Consider the following 17,940-nt stretch of genomic DNA (forward strand, 5'->3'; position numbering starts at 1 on the left):
TATTGAAGCGGTATCTTCGTCATTAGTAGTAAGAGCTAATAGCAATAAGCTCTTATCTACAAAGGAACCGCTCTATGCTTCCATTTACAAGCTTTCGAAGTTTATTGATTTAGTAAAATATGCAGATTGTTAAGTATCATTATAATATGTGACTTTATTGAACTCTAAATAAACACAAGGCTATAAATGTTAACCTAGCATAGTTTTCGATTCATACATATGTATTCGTATTTCGATTCGTACATATCATATATTTACGTGATTAAACTTACACTCATTCAGATAATAAGCACCTGTTTTAAAACAATCGTTACCTGAAACAAAAACATTGTAATTAATAAACCGAATCGGTGGTAAATGTTAAAAATAATTATATTGTAATGACGATTCGAAAGAGCTACTAAATAGTAGTCTAATTGAATAAAAGAATGTTTGAGTTTGAGTTTGAATTTGAAAAAGTATTAAGATAGCCTTTGTCGTTTCTCGGGTATCAAAAAATTTCCATACCAAATTTCATGAAAATTGGTTCAGTAGTTTATTCGTGATTGAGTAACAGACAGAGTTACTTTCGCATTTAGTTACTTTCGCATTTTAAATAACATTAGTATGGATAGTCATCAACGAACAGACCATCCTTATTAATACCCAATACTTTTAAATAAATAACATCATTAAATTCAAACCAACATACTGCTAGAAAAAAGAATGACAACTCATTCCAGTACATTGCTTAATTAAACAAAAGGAATCATGAAGCCCATCGGCCATTTTGTATTTCGCACTTAATGAGATTTATTTAAGAACATGCATTTAGTCTTGCATGTGCGCACACGCAAGCATGAGATACCATCGTCGGGAATCGAACCCGCTAATTAGCTGCACCAATATGGTAACACCTTTATTTAGACTTGCATGTATTAAGGATTTCCTGTTTTCTGTAAAGAAGATTAAAAAAGTGTGTCGAAGCAGAGCTTTTGTTAAATGTGAATTATAGAGAAATGTTGATTGTTTTGATTTTTGTAACTAATTTTTAATCTCCGGCTCAAAAGATTTTGACGGAACGTACTAGTAAAATAGCTGTTTAAGTATATATGGGAAGGAACTTATATTATTTTTTATATTGGGGAATAAAGGGTTGCCTACAAAAAACTTTCGCAGGCGCCTTATGAATTAAAGTTCAAATTGCTATGGATATAAAACCCCCAACCATTATGAACGTGGTTGCTATAAATCAATCCTTTTGCTTCGGCATACACATCATTGTTTTTGTTTATCATGTTCTTTACCTATAGGTTTTCTATGTTTTAAAGAAAACCAGATAAATAATAATTACACTCTTACACTTGCAACTATCTATTCGAGCTTGAAAGTATTCGACTATTGTCAATTTTCTAATAAATATTTTTGTAGGTAAGAACATTAATACCGCATTTTAGTCCCCAAGGTGTATATACCGCTACTTACGGACCAGAGTGTCCAAACGGGACCATCGATCACAGATTATCAACGGCCGTCGCGACCCGTGTGATGCTCAACTCTCACGCTCATTGAATTTAAAGGTAATATGTGGTGTGAATAGGATCTTTTGGAAGGAATATATAAGGAACTAGCCTTCCGCGACTCCGGCCGCTTTGTCTAAAACCTTCCTTTTGAATAGCTCTATCTATTCACAAAACTTTATCAAAATCCATTGAGTAGTTTTGTAGCTTACAGACATTAGGACAGACGCGGGAAGCGACTTTGCTTTATACTATGCAGTAAAAAACTGTCCGTGACCACTTCGAAAAGCAGTGGTGAGGACCTTGGTCTTAAAATCGATATACGGGGGTTCGAAGAAACAAAAGTTCGACGACATTATTGTGATATCAGCCAACGCACTCGGCCAGAGTCGTGAATTGTCCTGTACTTTCATAGATGATGACATGATGACACAACTAAATAATGACACAAGTCAAAGCAAAAATACAGTCGAGTAACATCCTCTTTCTTAGAAGGCGGTTAAAATAAATTATGTATTATTTTTACTTTCAGGCGACGGGAACGTGGGTGATATTTTATAAGAATGATTTTCTTTACTTTTTTAAAAATACTCAGTACTACGTAGCATATCACGCACGTATCTTATACAATTTCTAATTTGTCGTGATAAAATTAATTTCTTTCAAAACATTCGTCATTTCCTATAATTACTATCATTTTGTTGAGTTTTATCAATTACAGTACACTCAGTTTTGATTGGAGTGAAGATTGATGCATCTTGTGATTAAGAAAGGAAATTGATTTTCGGGCTATTTATTATCTCTTTAGAGACGTTTTTTTTTTTTATTATTGACGATAGGGAAGAGCTTGACCTGATGTTAAGCTACCTGTAGAAGGTACCTGTTCACTCTACGCTTGAAGACCCCCATATTGTACTCGTCGGGGAACACAGATTCAGGAAGCATAGACGCAGAGACGTTTTCTTTTAAATTAGTTTTTGTTTACGCCTTTATGTGAGAAATATGTTCATATTCTATAATAATATATTTTGATAACTTGTGTAAGTACTTTATATGAACTTAATACGAAAATTAAAATGACATATGGAATCGACAACGCAACATAAACTAAATTTTATCTAACATAACTTAACTACATTTTTTTATTCATGAACATACGTTTTTCCAAATTACATCAAGTTCCATTCCCATACAAATGGGTTATTAAAACAAAACAGTGCTTGCTAAATCATGTTTTCTTGTGCTCTTGATGGACATTTTGTTTCTACCGAATTCCTCAGCAGCCAGCATCAATTTTGGAGTCACGCACGCCGCGGGTCATCTGAACCTATCATTACACACTATTATATCTGTCTATGCCTCAGAATTTGGTAAATTAGTTTTTGGGGTTGCGTAATAAATATGGACAAACAAAAAAAAAGGTTGTGTAATTGAATTTGATATGCTTCTTGGTTATGTATAGGCATTAAGTGTTTTTTATTTAGGTTTATTTAAATGCCACTAGCTATCATTGATTTATTTTTCGCTATAATTCAGATTATTAAAATATTTATTCATACAGAACCCATGAAATATATTATTTATCATAACCGTATATTTAATATTTAAGGCCAACATTGTATAACCTATAACATAATATTATTACAAATAACATATTGTTTTGTCTATTAGTACATACTCTCATTATGTCTGGGATAAAAAAATCCACAATACATATATGATAGACGAGATTTTATTTAACCATCCTAAGCGAAGGACTACCGATTTCTTTAAAGAAAATTATAAGTTAAAATCTCCTACAAACGTCAAATAATTCTCGAACGAGTCACACTTGACCGAAATGACCATAAACAGGTTCTTATAACTTGGACAAGACACTGAATTTAAAATTAATATAAATTTCCTATTTTGCTCTCATATCACATAAAACTGGTTTGTAAACAGTTAAGTTTTTATAAAAATGTATATTCAGGACATGCATTTTGTAGCTACATTTAATTTTAAGGCTAGCTTATGCATGTGACTTTGTTCGCGTTGCAATTTTTTGTTTTAATGAATTTTCTTATACGTAAAGTTACTTCGCGTATATTTTATCTACAAGTTCAATTCTCATTAAATCGGCTCTAGGTTACATAAATACTTAAAATAAAAACATACAGACAATATTGTTTAATACTTGTTTAGTAAAAGAGCTTTAAATCTTTAAGCTTTCATTCGTAAAGATTAAATAATAAAATAAAATGAGTCCTACTTAAACCCCTTCATTTTCTTACATTTTACATCCGAATCAATAGTTTCGCATATATCCACGAATGTGTATGTATATAGACTTCGCAACTTATTAACATAAAATCTTAAGAGATGCAAAACGCAGACAAAGTAATATAATTTTTATTATTAGTAGACTGACTGCAGTAAACTTTATCAATTTTTCTATAGTCCCATATCCCTTGATATTCATTGGGCAAGTCATTGGGATATTTCACATGATTTTATTTTGAACTTTGACTTGAAAAAAGATTTTCCTGTCAAAGTTCAAAATAAAATCTCGTTCCCACTTTTTAAATTGTGTGGTTTGTCTATAATTTTTCAAAACGTTTATATTATATAATTTTTAAAGTTATTCTTTATTCAATCAATGTAGGTAGAGTTCATCTAAATATAACTCAATTTTTCGAATCGATCGCTTTAAAATAAAGTATTGTTCAGTTTGTTATTAGACTATATTTGTATAAGCATAAAGGCGACCACAAATACTTAATTAGCAGTAATAACCTAACCTCATTCTAATTCCACATGTAAATGCTATTTGAATACATAATTGCCAATTGCATTGCTTAGTCCCGAAACCGCAGTACATAATTTTCAATTAACCAAAGCTCGTGAAATTTTACACACGGAAGCCCAACCATTGCAATAATTTAAATTCAATAGCAATCCGCAGAATGTTCGCATTCAACTAAGCCCTGTGATTACATTTTACGACACTACCGCTATCCATGCGAGCGGACGATAGCAGAACTAATATAAATTAAAGTTCGAACATCGGTTCCTAGATGGCGCTGAAATAAATAACAATTCTAACACCGTTGTTACGGTACTTTCGTTTATTGCTTTTTATTCGTTCTGAGGGTGTTTCGGTAATTTCATAACCATGTAATATGATCGTTTTCATTGTCTAGAATCGTTGGGAAGTAACAATAATGCTCGGTTTTATACTTATCGCTGTTTTAATGACTTGGCCTGCTGCGTGCACCGCGCTGCCTGGGGCTAATTCCTCAATTATTTTAATGAGCGAAATAAACGAATATCGTATTGTTTTATTAATATTTCAGCGGCGGAATGGTTATTGCCTTGTCTGTGGCGCTTACAATGTAGATATATTGTTATGTGTGTTTAATTTTAATAGCATGTAGGAATATACGTTTTATAGGTGCCTGTGCATAAATTATATCCCAGTATTTTTTATATGGCTTGGCATTAAGACATTAATTTCTTAATTCCAATGCTCTTATGATATTATTAATTATGTGTTAAAATGTGATGTCGAAAAAGTACAAAAAAAATACACGGAAAGCAAGTTTACGTAGGTAGCTATAAAAAATAAATCGACCATAATCGCGCTTCCATGAGACGACAAAATTATTTTTAAATTGTCAAAGGTAATCATTTCTAAATGTTTTCTCACGAACATGTATCAAGTCACAAAACATTTAGACGAACGTATAATTTATCTGCATTTAGCAGATATAATGGCAGACGAAATGATTCCGTGACAAATGATAATTGCTTTATTTCTGAACGATTTACTTTTAATGATCTTTATATTTATCATCACGTGAAAAGGATTTTATTTCTTCACACGTGGTAGGTACATGATATACGTGACGTGACATAACGTGGTAGGTATATAATATCGCAAACACAATATTATAATAGATAATGGACAAAGAATTTTTGGAAAACGGTCCAGTAATTATTGTGATTAGTACGTTCAGGCAAAAAACCTCTTCGGCTTTATAGTCAAGAAAATAATGAATAGTATAAATGGATGAATAAATGTTTGTTTGGTTACAAAATTTTTTTCAAAACCATGTTCATATTATTTTTTTTTATAAAAGAGAAATAAGTAATTTCATCAATATATTTCAAAGAAAAAACATCGACGATTATATTCATTGGAATCCGCTCCTAACAAATACTCTTGGAAGAATCACAATACAACAACATTGTTCTTATAAACAAACAAACAAACTATATTCATTCGTTTGCTTTTAGTTCTGTAACATCTTTATGTTTGCTACTAAGTAACGGACGTGAATACTGTTTTTAATATTAACAGTGAAATGATAAATCTAAATAGCTAATTGTTTAGATAAGTGTAAATTCATAACAAAACCAAAATTTTAATAGTGTGTCAAAAATAAATAAGCAGAAAAAATATATATCGTTAAAATCGAGTGAGTGTATTTTAAGAATGTATTTCTAAATCAAGGCTTTAAATTTTAAAGACCGTCAATAAAACGTTAAAATCAAAACTATGAAGTAGATTCTTAAAATTCACTCTATCGTATCTGATTAAAAGTGAAATATGTGTGCATAAATGCAATCAAAGAAAAGTGAAACTACCAGCATGCAACCACAAAGTTTATAGCGATGCAATAAATGTAACTTGCTTCAATGAATAAAATGCAATGACATCAGTTGGTAACATAACTGAAGACCTCTGTAAAATATGCGACGGTAGAGTCGAATGTGCACCCACAGCTATCCTGCTTATTTCTCTAGTTCATACCCTGTACGGTCATATAGGCCCAGAAATAGATTACTTTGGTAAAAACAAACTGCAGCTGAAATCTGAGAGTAAAGTAACAGTTGATTTGAAAGAAGTGAGGTATAAAGATATAGAAGAGGATAGGAATGAAGATGTTGATGTAAGGGATATGGAATTTGACTTTATAGTGATTGGAGGAGGTACTGCTGGCTGTGTGGTTGCTAGCCGTCTGTCTGAGAACAGGAAGTGGAAGGTAAAAAAGATTGTTAATATTAAATAAAAATATAATTTCCTTCCATCATGACTTCTTAAAACACAATGAGTTTTTGTTGTTGTATTAAATATTATAGAATCATAAAAATGGTTGTATGGGTACACTTTAAATCATATTTATGAATATGTAATTCAATTATTATCAAATTCTAAAATTTAAAGTGATGATTTAATTGTTATCTATTTTACATACATAAAATTAATAATTTTTCTCACTGATTTTATGTAAATAATACTTTAGACTATTTACTCAAGCTACACTGTTAACATTTTGTAAGTACATATTTAAATTAATTTGATAATAATACACGTATAATATGTATATTTTAGATACTTTTAATAGAAGCTGGCGCAGAGGAACCTAAAATGACCCTTATTCCGGCGCTCACAACCGAATTTAAAGGCTCTTCCCTTGACTGGCAATATTCAATGAGGCCGAAAAAAGGGTAAGTTTCCTACAAATGCTAGAATTACTATTTTAATCGTAGAAATTATTTTCCAAGAAACTCCATATTATTTTTGTTATTTATTTTATGTTGTAATTTTCCATGACTGAATGAAGAATCTTTTGCATAGCGATTTTTTAAATTAATTATGACAATAGTTTATTTTCTTTACATTCGTATAAATTGCAGATTTTGTCAAAATCGCATAGATAAAGGTTGCGAAGTCGTGCAGGGCAAGGTTCTTGGCGGAACATCGTCTATTAACGAAATGGCCTACATAAGGGGCAGCCCCGCTGATTACGACGAGTGGGCACTCAATGGCAATGAAGGGTGGAGCTTTAGCCAAGTGCTACCTTACTTCAAATACTCCGAGGGGAATTACGACAAGGACATATCGAAAAACAAATTCTTCCATTCGACTCAAGGTCCGCTAGATGTAGGCCGGTACCCCTACGTAGACGATAATGTAGACGTTTTACTAAGCGCCTTTAATGAAATGGGTTATAACTACACTGATATAAACGGCAGAAATCAATTGGGGTTCATGAGAATACAGACAACCTCGTATTTAGGTGAAAGAGTTAGTACCTACACAGCCTTTATTGAACCAATAAGAAAACTACGTTCAAATATTGTTATTATTACAGAAGCATTAGTTACTAAGATTACATTTGAGTATAAAGGTGATAGTTTAAAAGCGAAAGGCATAGAATTTATTAAAAATGGTACAAAAATAAGTATAAGAGCGTCAAAAGAAATTATTTTAAGTGCTGGAGCAATTAATTCACCTAAGTTGTTAATGCAATCAGGGATAGGTCCAAGAGATTATTTAGAGTATTTAAATATAGATGTTTTATATGACTTACCAGTAGGAGGTAATTTTCAAGATCATTTGTCTGTTTGTTTACCTGTGATAAGGCTAGCTAGGACTGCTACTAAAATAAATTTTCCTGATAAACTAAAGGATATTACTACATACTATACGAAAGGTATTGGACCGTTATCAGCTAACTACCAAGTAGTTGCGTTTATAGAATCTTCTATTTCTGAAGTCCTTGGTACACCTGATATTGAATTTAGGTTTCGTGGTCATGATTCTAACATGTACTATGACAAAATGGATATGTGCATATCTTTATTAACGCCTAAAAGTCGAGGTCAAGTTGTGTTAAATGCAACGGATCCTGTTTTTGGATCTCCTTTAATTTATCCGAATTTTCTCAAGAATCCTAAGGATGAAAAGAAATTATTAGAAGGAATACAAGAAATAGTTAAGCTTTTTGATACAGAAGTATTTAAAACAGCGGAATACGAATTTGATCCGAAACCAATTTTAAACAATGAATGCAGAGAACATGAACGCGTTTCAGAACAATTTTGGCTTTGTATTATAAGACATTTTTCTGCACCACTTCATAATTATGCAGGCACGTGTAAAATGGGACCTCCTAAAGATCCAGAATCCGTTGTTGATAATAATTTATTAGTGTATGGAGTAACTAATCTAAGAGTCGTAGATGCATCAATCATGCCTAAAATAACTAGAGGTTCTACTGCAGCTCCAGTCATAATGATAGCTGAAAAAGCAAGTGATATAATAAAAAGTATTTGGTATTAAATTGAATTTTATTTACAGGTTTACACTAAGTCCTTATTTACATTTGTAGTTCATTGTGATCACCGTTTGCTGTAATAGCTTCCTTTGTTTTCCTGCCAGTCTCGAAGTATTAATTTAGCTCCTTTCTCTGCAATCATAATAGTTGGAGCGTAGATATTTCCTCGAACATGAGATGGCATTACAGATGCATCCATAATTCGTAATCTTTCTAAACCATGAACTCTCAGGTTAAAAGAAACTACTGAATTAGTACTGTTATAACCCATTCGACATGTACCAATTGGATTACTCATTGCTTTTGTATAATGTCTTGCTATACAATTCCATTGTTCTCTATTCTTTAGTCTATCACAAGGAAACAAATCAATAGGCGCTAGTTTAATCTCACTTTTCTTTATTTCTCTCGTATTCAATATCTGTAGAGCAATGTCTATACTATCAACGAGAGCATCTAAATCGTCTGACTCTTTTAATAAATTTGCTTGTATTACAGGGCGTCCGAACTTTGGATTTCTTTTGTTCAATGTGACTTTCCCAACACTTTTAGGTTTCAATAATACTGGATTTACTAGAACTAAATTGTAATATGGCAGGGGCATGTTGATTTCTTCCGCAGTATGGATACTGATATTTGTAAGCATAAACTTATCGCTACGCAAATAATTACCCATCAAACTCAATTCTACATCAGGTGCTACTTTATTTTCATACAATTGAATGAAAGCGGACACTTGATTTATTCCACGAGAGGCTAGAGGACCGTTGCGACTTTCAAACCATGTTTTAAAATCGTCAATGACTTGAGATTCGCTCACTGCTGGTACTTCACCTAATGTGAAAGCTAATCCTCCAGTTGTTACTTGATCTTGATAGTTCAAACCAACAGGTAAATCTAATAACGTCGTTATGTTGTGTTTAGCTAATTCCGCTTTTGGTCCTATACCCGACAAATGTAACAATCTAACGTTATTGATAGCTCCTCCAGTCAATATTACTTCTCTTTTAGCATACGCTGGTTGTTCTTTTCCTTTGTCTACTGTATACATAACACCCTCAGTCATTTTCTCTTGTGGATCAATGATTATTTTAGTGACAGTCACGCCTGTCTTGATCACCAAATTCTTTCTATGCCTCACGGGTTTTAGAAAAGCGCTGTTGGTACTTAGTCTTGTATTATTTGATATAGTGAATTGATTGTTAACTACAGCCTCAGGAACATTCGTGTTTATGTCTACAGAGCGAAGACCCATTTCAGCAAATGCGGCTGAAAATATTTCTATGTAACGATCTGCGTATTTGAATTTTTGCACGTGCATTTCACCTCCTCGAGAATGATAATGGGAGTTCATTAAAACATCGTAGTCACCTGAAATTAAAATAGAATATTAAGTATCCACTCGAAATTATCCGTCCACAAATATCGGTTCATAAGCTTGTTGATATAGACAAAGTATTATTTTAGCAACTTACCATTATCCTCAGAATTTTTGAAATGTTCTAGCAAATTGTCAAACTTCCATTCCAGAGAACCTATTTCTCCATTCATATGCCATGCATCGTAATCTTTCTTGGAACCTCTGATGTACTTCATATCATTGGTGACGCTGGAACCACCAAGAACTTTCCCAGTTTTCACTTCACAGCTTCCCCCAGGTCGAGATAAGCAAGAAAAACCATTTCTTTCCGTTCTATAGTTCCATAATATTGGTCGGAAGTCATTTGTGGGTACTCCGGGTATGTCATAGTCTATATTCTCTTCTTCTCCCGCTTCTAAAACTAAAACCTAAAACATATAGTTTATTAAGGGTGCTTAAATTATACGAATACATCAAATGTTTAGTTAAAGTAACGTGTTCTAAATATCTTATAAAAGAGGGAATTTAATAGCTGATCATGAGAACATAGATTTAAAGTTAACCCAAAAATGTATGTGCAAGGTAGACCCTTTGGTAGCTATCAAGATTTGGCACTGATCATGTTGTTTGTTGCTAATTTGCACGTAAATTTCTACCCTATTAAATCCGTGAATTGTTTACAACAGACTATATTTCAATTACCTTCCAATCACTAATAGAAGACAGTCTATTAGCGAGGACACACCCAGCAGTACCACCTCCAACAATGATGAAGTCGAACACGCTGTTCCTTATGTCCTTCTCCTCTGCCTTAGTCCTAGTGGCCTTGCTGAAGAGGTCCGCTTGCGCCGACCAGAGACACGTCAAGATTATGTACCAACTAGAGCAAATTTGGTTATGTTACTTATTACTACCTATTGTAAACTTGTTGTGTTATTGATGAGAGCTAAATTTTGTGTAAGTGTTAAAAATTGTATCAAAAACTAACTTTTAACTTACAATGGTAATTAATTTTTCATGTAAAACCTTATCTCTTGTTATTGAAACTGAAAATTTCATCACTAGTGTATGTAAGTATAGAATCTATATTTGAGATCTCTGTAACATTATCAAAATAACTGATTAACGAATAACTAGTACAACTCTACGTACTTTATTTTCATCACACATTAACAAGTAAAGTAACTTTTCATTTGGAAATTATTTGCGGAAACTAATTTCCAATTATTCACTTATTATTTAATAATCTTCAAGGTTACTGCATAATGCATAATAATACACGCCCCAATAAACATTACATATTTACACGAAACACAGAACTACATTTCTACACTTAGCTTGACCTATTTTTACTTAACTCTACAACTTTTTTACAAATACACTATAAATATTTAATAAATGACTTTTTGAATGAATGAATATTTAGAAAATAACGACCTATTTCTCAAACAATAATTTGAAACGAACCCTACATTACATAACTTTAAATCCGCGTACCTTAATAACATTTTCCCAGTCTAATCCCACATTGAAACAATATTCAACTGAAAATGAAAACCGACTATCCCAGTAAAGGGCATGCTTGACTGACCACAGGATGTAGGCAGGAAGCTCTGTACCTCTTATATAATTGATGTGTAGCTCTCTCGGAACTATGTATATCACGCAATAGGATATAGCTAATATGGTATTAGGTAACTTAAATAATTCAGTTGTGAGTTATTTGTATCTTCAGTTCATTTACAAGCCGTGCCCAATATTATCACGCTAAAACCACAAACAATTTCAATCTAATCTATAATTCTCGGGCTTAATTTTTAAGAAAAGTAGACTGTCTAAGATTTCAACTATTCCAAATTTCATCTAAATCGGTGCTGCGTTTTTAAAGATGTGAAAGCGTAATAGACATCAAATTTTCCCATTTATAACATAAGTAAGTACCTATGCAAAAATTATAATTCACAGCCAATTCAACTTTAGTAAAATATGGCTGCACATATTAATTCTAAATATCAAACGGAGTTTAGTATTTTAATCGGCATTGAAAAGCATTATAAACACAATTAAACTTTCTCGTATACCTAGATGATTTATTACCACAATATCGGCAACTACCAGACTTCCAACTAAACCAACAATAGGAAATACGATACCTCTAACCACTATCAAAGCAGAGGGATTTCCGTAAAATCGTCATAAATACGGCATCCAGTCGAGATCTCGCATAAGATAGTGTAGAGGAAATTGCTCTGACCAGTGGCCAGTTGTTTAATGTTTATAACGCTTTGCAGTTTGTTGGGGGCTTCCATTTTGATAGTTATTGTGGAAAACCTTGTTTATGGCTAGCATACGAATACTGGTTGTTAAGATGTTCAAATACATGGTAGATTGAACTGAAAGGTCTTTATGTGAATAATATTCGATGAAAACACAGACACGATTCAAACTATAAAATTTAATACTACCTACTTACCTAATAGACTAGAGTAGATAATTTTTGAAACAAAAAAAATCGCAGTCGGATGAAACCCATTAGAAAAGGAGGGGAATATGATGAAAATAAAAGGAAAAATAAATTACGGTCAATCCGAGTTCGGGAAGTGGGAGGGGGGAGCTTTTAAGAGAAAAAAATGGTTTCTCTCGATTTCCGACAAAACTACAAGTCCTACGGAAAAAATTCAATGGCAAAGTTGTAGGTAATAAAAAGATCTACAACTTTTGTATTAACAATTTTTTCACATAACCTCAAAATTTACGTGAAAAATTCAAAAAACCAAGTTTTTGGTTTTTTATTTTTATCTACTTCTAGATTTACTTTTTTTCTACGAAATTTGGTGGAAACTTACTTTATTATGTCCCAAATACACTGTAATTTATTTGATTGAAAATATTTATTTTTTCGCCTTATTTTGAATTAATACCAAAAAAACAACCTAATTTTCAATCGAAAAGTCACCCGTCAAAATATCAGATTTTTTCAAAAACTTGGGAAGCCTTTTATTCATTGAAATCGCTACTTTCATATGGTGTAAAAAAAATAAACATTACCATAGTAAATGTTCTCAGGAATTGCATACAAACAGTGTGATAATGAACTTTTACTAAATCAGGCACACTTCTCGAACTCTATATCTTCTCTTGTATCGGCTTTTCGGTAATATTTCAAAAGAAAAAAAATATCTGTTCTAAGTATAATATTTTACAGCATATTCAAAAGTAAAATGATGTCGATAAAAACATTTCAGGTAGTTTTCTACTTTTCAGTTATAACTGAAAGCAAAAAACTTGGTATAGTGAGCCTATGCATAAACAATTGGAAAAATGTATGATTAATAATTATTTTCAGTAGGTAATACCTAATATAGTTTACTGTCGCTAAAAGAATATACAATGATAATTTCAGGAGTATGTGACTTTCTACGAATATTTATATTTCTATACTAATATTATAAAAAGGTTTGTATGTATGTATGGTTTTCACGCATAAACTACTGAACCCATTATAATGAAATTTAGCACACATATAGAGGGTAACTTGGATTAACACATAGGATAGGTTTTATCCAGGAAATCCCACGGGAACGGGAACTATGTGGGTTTTCCTTTGAAAAAACGAGCGAAGACGCGGGCGAAAAGCTAGTACAAAATATAATAAAATGTCTTCTTTATAACATCAGAGCCATCTAGAGCATGAGTGTGGAAACAAGACATGTATAAATATAGATCATTGATCGATTCACTTGTTTCTATGTGTGCTACATAGATGTCGCTACTGTCCTTTCACTCGTATATAAATAATTATTATTCGTAGTATTTTTTTAGTGCTGAAACAGTGAATACTGAATATTATAATAAATACTATGTAATATATGGTAATTAAAAAGGATAACTACTCGAAATATGTAAATCTAAAAAAAAATAATATTGTTTCTTATGTGAGACTCAAAGTAAGTCTGATAACATTTCCAACTTTCTATATTGTTATATTCGTATTTACCTATATATTATTATTCCTTAATTTACAGGATATAACATAAGTTTTAATGCAGCGTAAAGTGATTAATGTAGGGCTGCGCCGAGCTATATTTCACAGGGCTGGCAACCGATAATTGCGTGTAACGACACAATAAATCTACGCTTATCAGCCCTAACTAGTTTATCGCTTTTCAGTTATGAAATAATTAATGTATTGTACATTAATTAACTTTTTCTTTTTCCTTGTTTTAGTAAATAGTATTTTTTCATGAGATTTGATACACAAATGACATATTAGGTAGGAGGTCTTATTTGGATCGCATAGTAACAAAATACCTATATTTTAAATATTCGTTATATTAAACAGAGTTTCTTTACAATTTTCAACATAATATATTTCTTATCATTGCCACAAAAAACTACGTTACCCAATCCAAAACTGGATTAACAATAAAATTTTATCTGTATATCCGTACATACGGAACCAGTGACCATTTATGATGCGATTATGCACAATAAAAGAACATTAAACAGTCGGTTTGGAGACGGGCCAAACGGGCGACGGTCGCCAAATCCGATCCAGACGCATTTGTGGGAATTTAATTGACTTTATTGATTTAAATTATTTTTAATAGTATCAACAATACCTATATTTTTTTTTCTTTAATAATTTAGGCTCTATAATACGATTTATAATTTTGAAATTTTTGACATTGTTTACAACATTGATTGATCCTTTTAATATCCTTTTTTGTATATTTATATACAACACAACATGAAATACAAGGTAATTGATTTTAATAGTTGTATTAATTACTGACTGATCCGGTGAATTAATAATTGCAACTTTATTATATTTATAGGTATAAGCGATATTCGCTTTTCTTGAATATTTTCTTTTAACGTGTATACAGTACATTGTACAATCACGATTTATTAAAAAAAAATTGTCGCACATACAAATAATTTTCAAATATTGTCCCAAACTTTTATTTCAAAACACACACAAATAAATCAATAAAAGCCTTCAATGTTACCAATCTTAAAAGCTATTACAAACAGAAGCGGCAAATCGTTTCTACAATTTAAAGAACCCATTCGTATAACAAATCTGCTATTTAGCTCTAAGTTGGACCGGTCAAATCGTTACCCGGTTCTAGTATAGTATTATCTGTGCCCGGCCAAATCCCGGATAAGATCGTCCGGCTGATAAGCTTCGCCTTAAGACAATTGGGTAGACGACGTAAGCCTTGTTGTAGAGCTAAGCACATATAGAGGGTACGTTTAAGGCTTACTGAGATTCAAGTAGTGACCATAGTTTATTGTACAATTCTAGTCGTTTCAATTTGACGTTGTTTATCAGTATTTTGTAGTGACTACATGACATTGTATACAAATGTTTTGTTTTATGGCGTTAATTATTCTTAAGCTTTATAAAAAAAATGGAGGTGACTCTGATTTTGCTTGCAAAAATAATTTTCTAAACTTTTTACTTATATTTCTCGGTGATCCTTACTCTAATACTGAGTTTGGCATGCGTGATACATAGCTTATTTTCTCTTTAAATTGTAATAATATAAAAACTCAGGATTTATTAAATTCGGAACTTCCAGCACAATCTCGTTAAACCAAACAAATTCTTCAATTTAAGCACAGATTAAATAGCCTTGTCGTCCTTCTTAGCCCTTCACCCGACCGTCTTAAGGGTCAGCGAGACAAATCACGTACGATCATTTAGAGCGATAGTATTTGTAACACAGCTGTCGCCGGGTGGGATTAACCCGGGCTTATTATATGACCGGGATGGTGCAGGTGGGTAGGAATCGATAGAATATTGTTTGATGGTAGGAATGTTTGTTGTAGAAATGTGAAGTTTAATGTTTAATAAGCATGATGTCTGTGAAACAACAGTGTTGGAAAATTTATCGATGTAGGTAATTCACTTGAAGATTTCTGAAAATATAATATAGTAATTACCTATAATTTTATCAATAGCAAATTTGCCTTTGACGTATCGGATCAAAAAAATATAGATCATGGAAATTCATCTAATAACTGTAGAAATAAATAAAGAAAACTACCTTCTACAATAATTGATATACATTATACAATACCCACTGCCTGTATTTCAAGATGAGATGATGTTGAATAATTATTTACCTGGAAAAGAAAACAATAATTTTTAATTAAATGAATCAATATAACAACATTAAAATGAAAAAACAAATCAGTACGTCATGTGTCGTTATAAATGTCTAGACTTGCAATATAAGCATTTTTACTCTTATTTACTTCAATATAATATGTGTGATGCCCATACATCCCTGCTGGCAATATGCCAGATGTCACCCGCCGGGATCAAACCCACTACCCTGTGATTTATTATGTGCTTTAAACTAGACATGTGGGGAAGTTCTGTGAAAAAAGTATATTTTGTACACATAGAATATATAATATTGCAAGTTGCGACAGTTTGGATTAATATTGATTTTGCCCTCGATTTTCTTAATATGCCTAATCGTAAGATAATTCGATAAGTAGTGCATTTGATAAGCAAAAAAATAAAATTAGTATGTTTTTTCTAGTTCAAGGTTTTTAAAATGTAGATTTGATTTTCATTAGTCACGAATTAACAGAAAGCTACTCAAGTGATTATAATAATTATTTATATATAGAGACATATTAGTAAAAACTAAATTGTATTTATAAACCCCGGGTCAATCCGAGCGAAACCGTGCCAAGCGGCTAGTTATAAAGGTAAACTACACTATTGCGAATAGCACTTACCTTTATTAAGACGTATTTGACTACGGCAGGGTTAATTAAAATCTCTGGCAAGTTAAATGCGTCTAAGTTATTATGGCCGCGATAAGCCAGGAGCAGATTTGCGCAGATATATGAGCTCTCATGGTAATGAAGACTAATCTCTGCTCCATGCAGCTTTTGTGCGCATATATTTAATTGTGGACTGTTTCCATTTGTGTACGGGAATCTCGTTTCATTCTGGTAATGATTCGATTAGTTTTAGTTGTTGGATTGTTTGCATAACATAGTCAAGCTCTACATAATATTATTATGTGTTTGGTAAAGTAGTTAAAGAATTAAAATAATAAAAAATCACGATGACTTAGTGTTAAAAATTATCATAAAATTCACACTTTTCTCATATAGAAATACTATACATAGTACGTTCATTCATAAATAATTTTAGAACTATCTATTTAATTTTTAGCTCTTTGTCTTTGTCGTTCTGTTTTAATGTTGAGTTTAAATAATCAAAATATAAGTTATGAGTAATTAATAATTTATGTATGTATAAACAATCTTAGAGCAATAATTATTCTTTACTACCTATATTACGTTTCTTTTCAGTTATATATTTTCGTTTGTACAACGAGACTCATTATGTAGAAGAATATCCTTATATTCATGATCAATTTACCAACACCTCAAGTAATATCAACTAACAACTCCACAAAGAAAGGCATTAAACTCGTGTCGTATCCAACAACGGAGCCACACAAACCCGCGGGGCACAAACAGTGGTATTTAACTTAATGTGGCTCGACACTCACTCGTGTCACTCCGATACACGCAATTATATGTGACAGAGCCCTTTGTTTTCTTTGTTTGCGGTATATTCATGTTTATAAATGGTTTATTCATCTACTACTTAGTTCACCAGCTGTTTGAAAGATAACTTTTTACATGTAAACGCAAACTTTTAGAAGCTTTCCTTTCATATGTTATGTCTAAAATCACAACTAAAAATCTAAAGTGTTTCTAATCTTTTTTCAAAATGTCTAAACTTAGTAGTATCTTGCTCTTTAAAAGTCAATAACTTATGTTACCCCACGTTAACGTTAACTTACGTATCTACTACATATCCAAAAAATTAACGCAGTGTCTATAATCTATAGAGAGGAGTTGACTCTAGGATCTTGTAATATGTTAAACACATAAAAATAATAAATCTAAATAATGGTTAAAAGTAAGTCGA

The 17,940-nt window shown here is 31.9% G+C and overlaps 2 protein-coding genes across 2 annotated transcripts; one reads left to right on the plus strand and one right to left on the minus strand.

The window, feature by feature from the left end:
* The first annotated feature begins 5,990 nt into the window (after positions 1 to 5,990).
* On the plus strand, positions 5,991 to 8,611 carry LOC123699061 (glucose dehydrogenase [FAD, quinone]-like). Its single transcript, XM_045645925.1, has 3 exons — positions 5,991 to 6,526; positions 6,877 to 6,992; positions 7,182 to 8,611. Exons 1-3 carry the CDS (start codon positions 6,194 to 6,196, stop codon positions 8,608 to 8,610), a joined length of 1,878 nt encoding a protein of 625 aa, XP_045501881.1. The 5' UTR covers positions 5,991 to 6,193; the 3' UTR covers position 8,611.
* On the minus strand, positions 8,600 to 11,574 carry LOC123699062 (glucose dehydrogenase [FAD, quinone]-like). Its single transcript, XM_045645926.1, has 4 exons — positions 11,463 to 11,574; positions 10,668 to 10,845; positions 10,081 to 10,393; positions 8,600 to 9,976 (listed from the first exon to the last, which is right to left on the minus strand). Exons 1-4 carry the CDS (start codon positions 11,471 to 11,473, stop codon positions 8,670 to 8,672), a joined length of 1,809 nt encoding a protein of 602 aa, XP_045501882.1. The 5' UTR covers positions 11,474 to 11,574; the 3' UTR covers positions 8,600 to 8,669.
* Between the last annotated feature and the right edge of the window lie 6,366 nt (positions 11,575 to 17,940).

This window comes from Colias croceus, chromosome 17, assembly GCF_905220415.1.
Source record: "Colias croceus chromosome 17, ilColCroc2.1".
In the NCBI taxonomy this organism is placed as follows: domain Eukaryota; kingdom Metazoa; phylum Arthropoda; class Insecta; order Lepidoptera; family Pieridae; genus Colias; species Colias croceus.

What these genes read in the sequence shown, in the direction of transcription:
- LOC123699061 (XM_045645925.1), top strand. Translation starts at nt 6,194, where the DNA reads ATGACATCAGTTGGTAACATAACTGAAGACCTCTGTAAAATATGCGAC. An exon ending in CTGAGAACAGGAAGTGGAAG is followed by an intron (nt 6,527 to 6,876) that starts GTAAAAAAGATT and finishes TGTATATTTTAG; the next exon opens with ATACTTTTAATAGAAGCTGG. An exon ending in TCAATGAGGCCGAAAAAAGG is followed by an intron (nt 6,993 to 7,181) that starts GTAAGTTTCCTA and finishes TATAAATTGCAG; the next exon opens with ATTTTGTCAAAATCGCATAG.
- LOC123699062 (XM_045645926.1), bottom strand. An exon ending in CTTCTATTAGTGATTGGAAG is followed by an intron (nt 10,394 to 10,667) that starts GTAATTGAAATA and finishes TATATGTTTTAG; the next exon opens with GTTTTAGTTTTAGAAGCGGG. An exon ending in CAAAAATTCTGAGGATAATG is followed by an intron (nt 9,977 to 10,080) that starts GTAAGTTGCTAA and finishes TTTTAATTTCAG; the next exon opens with GTGACTACGATGTTTTAATG.